Source organism: Podarcis vaucheri (genome assembly GCF_965113315.1).
Source record: "Podarcis vaucheri genome assembly, chromosome: W".
In the NCBI taxonomy this organism is placed as follows: Eukaryota; Metazoa; Chordata; class Lepidosauria; order Squamata; family Lacertidae; genus Podarcis; species Podarcis vaucheri.
The window spans coordinates 3,901,552-3,908,882 of NC_138757.1; the positions used below are offsets into that span (position 1 = coordinate 3,901,552).

Here is a 7,331-nt window from a genome sequence, read left to right on the forward strand (position 1 = left end):
CACAAACTTGACATGAGCCAACAGTGTGACGCGGCAGCTAAAAAAGCCAATGCAATTCTGGGCTGCATCAATAGGAGTATAGCATCAAGTTCAAGGGAAGTAATAGTGCCACTGTATTCTGCTCTGTTCAGACCTCACCTGGAGTACTGTGTCCAGTTCTGGGCACCATAGTTCAAGAAGGACACTGACAAACTGGAACGTGTCCAGAGGAGGGCAACCAAAATGGTCAAAGGCCTGGAAAAGATGCCTTATGAGGAACGGCTAAGGGAGCTGGGCATGTTTAGCCTGGAGAAGAGGAGGTTAAGGGGTGATATGATAGCCATGTTCAAATATATAAAAGGATGTCACATAGAGGAGGGAGAAAGGTTGTTTTCTGCTGCTCCAGAGAAGCGGACACGGAGCAATGGATCCAAACTACAAGAAAGAAGATTCCACCTAAACATTAGGAAGAACTTCCTGACAGTAAGAGCTGTTCGACAGTGTAATTTGCTGCCAAGGAGTGTGGTGGAGTCTCCTACTTTGGAGGTCTTTAAGCAGAGGCTTGACAACCATATGTCAGGAGTGCTCTGATGGTCTTTCCTGCCTGGCAGGGGATGGCCCTTGTGGTCTCTTCCAACTCTATGATTCTATGATTCTATGATCCCTAGCACATAAGAAGATTTGAGGCCAGAATCAGTTATGGCTTTCCTTAATTCTCTCAGAACAGAATAAGGAAGCGCCTCATACATAACCTGCTGTTGTGCAGTGCCGGGGTTCGCATAGGAGATAGGGAAAGCAGATGGCATTTCGCCGGCCCATCCAGCCTCTTCCTCTAAGGAGAGGAGCCCTTGCTGCCTATCTTGAGAAAGCGTGGGGCGCACAGCTCCTGTGGGAGAGTGTGCAGGGGCTGAGGCAGGCGAAGGAGGGTTGGGGGGGTGGATGTGGGCTGAGGCGTAGGGAGGGGTAGGCAAGGTTGCGATGGAGGCAGAAGCTTTGGGTAAGGTGGGGGATTGTCTGCTGCGGCCAAAAGAGCAGGGGCTGACGGAGATGCCTGTGGTCCTAACTTAGCGACGGCATCTGCACATTTCTGCCAAATGAGCAGACAATGAATCGGAGCCCTCGGTTCAGGGAAGAGGGTTTTTACGATCTTTTGCCAAGCTTCTGAACCCAGAGAGCCTGACTCCAGGTACCAGGGGCACTGGCAAGCAATCTCACATAACAATTGTTCAATTTCTTTCAAAGAAATATGAGCACCCGCCACCCGCTGTCTAATGAGATGAAGCAGCTCCCTGGCATGCTCCTGTTGGAACTTTGTCAGTCCCCCCCCCCATACTCACGAAGTAGTGCGCTGAGACTTTTCCAGTCGAGTGAAGCACGGAGGCTGCGTAAAGGGATCTGGCACGTCGAGGGTCTCCAGATGTTGGGTTGAAATGAACGACAGACGAGTGACAAGTGCCATATGGGAGGCATCTACCGAGCAAGTCTCGGGGAGTCCATTTTATTGAATATTACAGCATTGCCACATATGTGCTTGTTGCTGATTGGTTAACACAAATACAATGCAAGGGTTGCATATAGGCATTAATCATCAATAGATTAAAGGTTGGGAAAGGGAACACAGAATTGGACAGGCGTGAAGACCTCATAGTCAGCCTGATTGTTTTCGTGTCTGTGTTTAAGACACGATAAGACCCCTTCTGGTACCCTAGGAAAACACCATGTTCACCACACTTGCTCAGTTTGTTACCCTGCACCCATACCTCCGAACCAAAAGTGCTTTACATATGGCTTCCTTTTGTGAAGCATCTCATATGGGGTGCAATCTATGGCAAACTGATACCTCCGATTGTATACGTGACAGAAATACGAAAGAGCTTCGGCCCAAAAGGGATTGGACAGCCCCGAATCGTGCAACAGTGTTCTGATTCCTTGCTGCAGGGTCTGGTTTACTCTCTCACATAAACCATTCTGCTAGAGTGATTTGGGTGTGGCAGTCCTATGCTCAATGCCCTGTTCAGTAAGATAACTCTCAAACTCTTCTGAACAAAACTCTCCACCCCTGTCAGTGAAAAGACAATGTACGTTCTCGCTGTGTACATCCCTGAGCCATTTACAAAACTGGCGAAACTTGATAAAGGCCTCACACTTTTTCTCTAGCACATAGACCCAAACATATCTCGAATAGGAGTCTATTAACACCATGAAAAACTTTGAATTGCCTCTAGAGGGCGCTAGAGGTCCCACTAAGTCTGCATGAATGACTTCGTATGGTTTCTTGGCCTCTCTCCCAGATTCTGCACCTTTGGGAGCTTGCCTTGCCTTATTCTCTCTTTTTTAAAAATAATATTTATTAATAATTTCAAAATTATTGTACCTTTCTCTTCTTGTCGCCTCCCAACTCGAAGTGCTTGCACCTCTTAATGGCCAGCATCCTCTTTGACCTGCAATTGGGCTCCACACATTCCAATCTCAACATGATCTTCTTTGTGGTCTTTGCCTGAAACAGAAAATAAAGTCTATTCAGGCCCTGACAAAGGCCTATCTCAACATTTGTCCTCTACCTTCCCTACACCTACTTAAAAGGCAAGGCAGAAAGGGAATCAGAAAAGTGAAAAGGTGAGGCAATCAGTCAATTAGTATTCTGTGAAAATGAAAAGTGACCACAATTAAGCTGAGATCCTAAAAAGGAAGATCCAGTCCCAGAAGTTCTGATTTTTCATTCATTCATTCATTCATTCATTCATTCATTCATTCATATTAATTCCTGAAATAAACCCGCAACAGGAGTTCTCCAGTTCCACACCAGCATACTCAGTTTCAAGTTGCACCATACAAGTTTCCATAGCCTTCCAGTCAGGCTCACCTTTTTGCGAAAGATGGGCTTTGTTTGGCCACCATAGCCACTCTGCTTGCGATCATATTGCCGCTTTCCTAATGGGAAGAAATTACATCCTTCAGATAACAGTGAAGTCTACTTGAAACTCAACCCCCCTAAACACTACAAGGACACAAGAACAACCAACTTCACCATGAGGTAGATTGGCTATCTGTGTTACTACAACATGCAACTGTTTCCTCCTGCCACACATTCTCAGAACAGCTTACCTTGCCTATTTTTCTTTTTTTGAGGTTTCACAAACCAGGTGGTGTTTATCTACTTTACTAGGATACTGTTGTGTGATGAGGTATATGCAGGCAGAATCTTTATTTTTAAATGTTAAGGGAACCTCTGTATTCCCTTATCCCCCCTCGCCCCCACATTTTGTATGGGTTATGCACAGAAAGGCCAACACTGCAAAGTAAAAGCAAAATCCATTTAATGAAGTGAATTGCCTCTAGAGGGCGCTAGAGGTCCCACTAAGTCTGCATGAATGACTTCGTATGGTTTCTTGGCCTCTCTCCCAGATTCTGCACCTTTGGGAGCTTGCCTTGCCTTATTCTCTCTTTTTTAAAAATAATATTTATTAATAATTTCAAAATTACAGAAAAGAATGAAAAAAAATTAAAAACAACACTACAATACATAGGGGAAAAACAAGACATAAAAACCAATGCAACAATACAGCAAAAAGATAAAAAAGAAGGGGGGAAGACACAAATCCCATATTACATATCTTTAACTTCCATTTGCTTGTTTCATTGACCTCCTCACACCTCCCTTTTTGTATTCTAGTTTAATTGATTATTTCAGCAAATTCTTTCCATCTTTCTCAATTTTTACTAAATAATTTATCTTAACAATTTAACCTATTAATTAACACAACAAATCCTTTCCATCCTTTCCCCATATTCTGTTATTCAAATTACCTTAAGTCATTTAACCTTATCTTACCAAAAAAATACTTTAGAGCTTAACGCTTAATACTCGATTATACATAACTCCTGATATCTTTTCTACTAGAGTCATATAGTTTCATTCCAACATTTTCCCTAATGTTCATTAATTTTAGGCTAATTCCCAGGGGGAAAAAATTCTTTATAAATTCTTTATAAATTTTCTTCCAATCTTCATCCAACGTCTCTTCTTCCTGGTCTCGGGTCATGTCAGTCCTTACTGTCCATTCCATCTAGTCCATCAACCTGGTAATCTAATGTCCGAGGCCCTTAAGTCTCTTCCCTTCCATGTCCCTTCTGCAGATCTTCTTCTTCTTGTTTATACTTGCACTTTTCCTTGTCTTTTGTTGGTCTCTTTCTTAGTTTCTTTCCTTTCTCGTTGGGGAGTAGGTCTCTGGGGGATTCCAACCCAAAATTATCTTCGTCTCCCTTCATCCAACCAGCCCATTCCCCAGAGTCCCACTCCCCACAGTCATCAATATAGTCCAAAAAATATTTAAAAACATATTTCGAGGTCTCTCCAAAGTTAAGAACCTCCTCAGCTCCAGACCCCCCCTGGCCGACTCCAATTTCAATCTTCAAAGACAGCGGCTTATGCTCCTGTAGGGCCTCGGGTCTCTCCATTTGTATTATTTGAGGTGCAACCGCAACCTCCTCCATTAGCTTCTGCACTTGCCCAATCAGTACAGGTTCCTGAGTTGGTCCCTGAATAGTTTCTGTATCAATATTCCCTGTTTGTCCACAGTTATTAACCACAACAGTCATCAAATCCATTTTCTCATTCATCAAATCCATCTTCTCATGCATCTGTTCCAGCAAGGCACTTGTCTTGCATAAAGCAAGCACCAAAACTTCCTCCCAGCTCATATTTAGTCAAGGTCAAAAAGGACTGGTCCCACGATCTTAATCTGACAGCTGTAGAGTCCTCAAGTAGACTGCAGCAACAATTTAGCAAGTTCCCTCTAGAGGAGACAATTTCTATTTGTATCCATTTTTTTTAAGGCAAGTCCAACAAAGGAAAATTACTTTCATTTTTCAGATATTTTGTTTCTTTAGAAAGCAGAAGGCAACATTGGAATCAATTTATTTCTCTTCTTTAGCTATCTGTCAGAGTATTCCATTCACAGTCAATGAACCTCTCCAAGAATTTCTGTCTCTGACACCCCGTTCCCAGGTTAGAGACGGTGGAAACTTATCTTTCTTCACTCCCTCTCCTGCAGGCGTTAAACAAAGTCCCCCCCCCCTTTCTCCTGCTTCCAAGGGGGTTTCAGTAATTATAAATGAAGGAAATTTAAACTTTTTTAACGACTTTCCAGGCTTTAGCTTACAAGGTTTTTGCTTCAGTCTATGTACAAAAAGTGGAAGGCGGACTTCCTGTTTTGAACCTTCCCGCTTCGGTGCCAAATTAAGATATTTCTTGATCCAATTTTCCATTTCTACTCAGGGGTACTTATTTTAAATCCAATTGTCCACAGGAAAAAGTCAGCGCTCTCCGGCAATGGCTGTGTGGCTTCACTCCGTGAAAGTAGCAATCAGTTTGCAGCACTGCGCCACTCACCCCACTTCACTCCGGAGGCCCAAAATGGGGTTCCTGGTGCGTAGGTGCCCTGCCGAACCCCACGTTCCCAGGCTTCCTCCGCCTGGGATTTCTAGCGGGTCCCCACCTTCGCCGCGGCGGGAAGACCCAGTTTCCACGGAGCCAGTTCCTCCAGTCGGAGGAACTCCGCCATTCGCCGATGGCGCTAACCCGGAAGTCTCAGGCGTGAGGAGAGAAAAGGACAGAGCCATCTGGCCAGAATGTGCACAGGCCATGTCTGCTATTACGGAAAGCAAGACACTTCCCTCATGCAACACAGATAGAGCCTTGGACTCCTTCAGCCACTCTCTCTCCCACTTAGAGCGCAATTAACAGGCAAACAGGGATGCTATCTTCTATCCTTGGCAGCCAGCAACATACCTCCATAAATCAAGCAGAAGCAGCAGCAGCAGCTTGAAAATTCTGCTCCGAAACAGCTCTGCTTCTGGACATCGCAAATCAGTCCAGCATGCAGCCTCCGTTCCGCCATCCGGCAATCAGCATCAGAAGCCTCAGGCAACTGGGACGACTGGGACGACTGCAGAAACAACTGGAACAACGACTGGGCCCATAACCGATGTCAGCATCGCCCTTGAGCCAGTGCCACCGACTGGACTCATCCACTTTAGCCCTGACTGGGCCAGGCGAGATGGGGTAGCACTTCCAGGGACCACCTTCTGCACAGGAGCAGGTCTAAGTGCTGTGGACTCACAACTCAGAGTTGTGAGCACCAGATTCACTCCGAAGACAGTTGTTGCACAGCAGAGTACAGCAGAGCATAAAACACTCAGAGAACAGCTCTGTAGAATAACTACTTTTATTCTATCTACAACCATCATACAAACTATATACAGAGCTAAATGGAGAAGCTGAACTGCACTGAGTGTCTGCAGCTGCTCTTAGCAGCAACCTTATCTATACAGAGATAACACTCTCTCTCTCTAACACTCAGTCTCTCTCTTTGATGTGAGGCTGGAGCGGAATAAGTAATGAGCAGAAATCGCCCCCCTCCTCTCTGGAGACTCAGCAGAGAACATCAGCAGATTCTTGGAATGGGAGGGGTGACATCTCCTCAGTTATAACATCAAAGAAAATATGCTAAAGATGCAGCACAGATGGTATCTCACTCCCTCAAGACTATCGAAGATGTATAAAAATTTACCGAATACTTGTTGGAGGTGTGGTGGGAGTAATGGCTTCATGTATCATATGCAGTGGACATGTAGGAAGATCAAATTGTTCTGGGGCTTAATTTACGAGGAGTTGAAAAAAAGACTAAAAGCACATATTGATATAGGAATGTATTAGATAATATGTAAAGAAATATACAATAATAAGAGTACATTCATTTGTAAAAAAGGAATATACAGCGGGAAAGACAGGAAGTCTAGTGTGTTGGTATGTATATGATTTTGGGGGGAAATTGTTTTTGTTTTTTCTCTTTGTTCTTTTTTTGTTTCATTTTCTTTCTAGGTATATAATTTTTTTATAAAATTTTTGTATACATGTTGGAAATTATATTATAGTATGTCCTGTAATGTAATATGACAACGTTTAACGATGTAATATAAGAATGTAAACAAATCAATAAAATGTAAATTCAAAAAAATAAAAATAACTAAACTAAAATAAATAAAAGCAGCCGCCCTTATAAGCTCACATCAGAGGCAATTTGAAAGGAGACTTCCCAGCTCACACTCTTAATGCTGCAAAACACCGGCTCTTAAGAAACTTGAAATGTACTTCTTTAAAAAAACTGCCAATTAGATTTCCGATTCGCTGCGGAGGCAATGGCAGTGCACTCCGTGTCGTCCGCTTAAGGGACGGCATGGTTCTGGTGGCTAGAGGCTAGGCGCTCCCCCCAAAAAAAACCATGGAGGAGTGGGGGGTCCTAGCGGTCCAGCAGAGCATGAGAACTCACCCTCCTGAGCCCCCCGGCTGC

At 44.0% G+C, this 7,331-nt stretch overlaps 1 protein-coding gene across 1 annotated transcript; it reads right to left on the minus strand.

The window, feature by feature from the left end:
• Positions 1–811: 811 nt before the first annotated feature.
• On the minus strand, positions 812–5,879 carry LOC309523247 (large ribosomal subunit protein eL42-like; the record flags this gene model as incomplete). The annotated part of the gene is made up of 4 exons (XM_082207036.1): positions 812–865; positions 2,354–2,476; positions 2,843–2,931; positions 5,771–5,879. 4 exons carry the CDS (start codon positions 5,877–5,879, stop codon positions 812–814), a joined length of 375 nt encoding a protein of 124 aa, XP_082063162.1.
• Between the last annotated feature and the right edge of the window lie 1,452 nt (positions 5,880–7,331).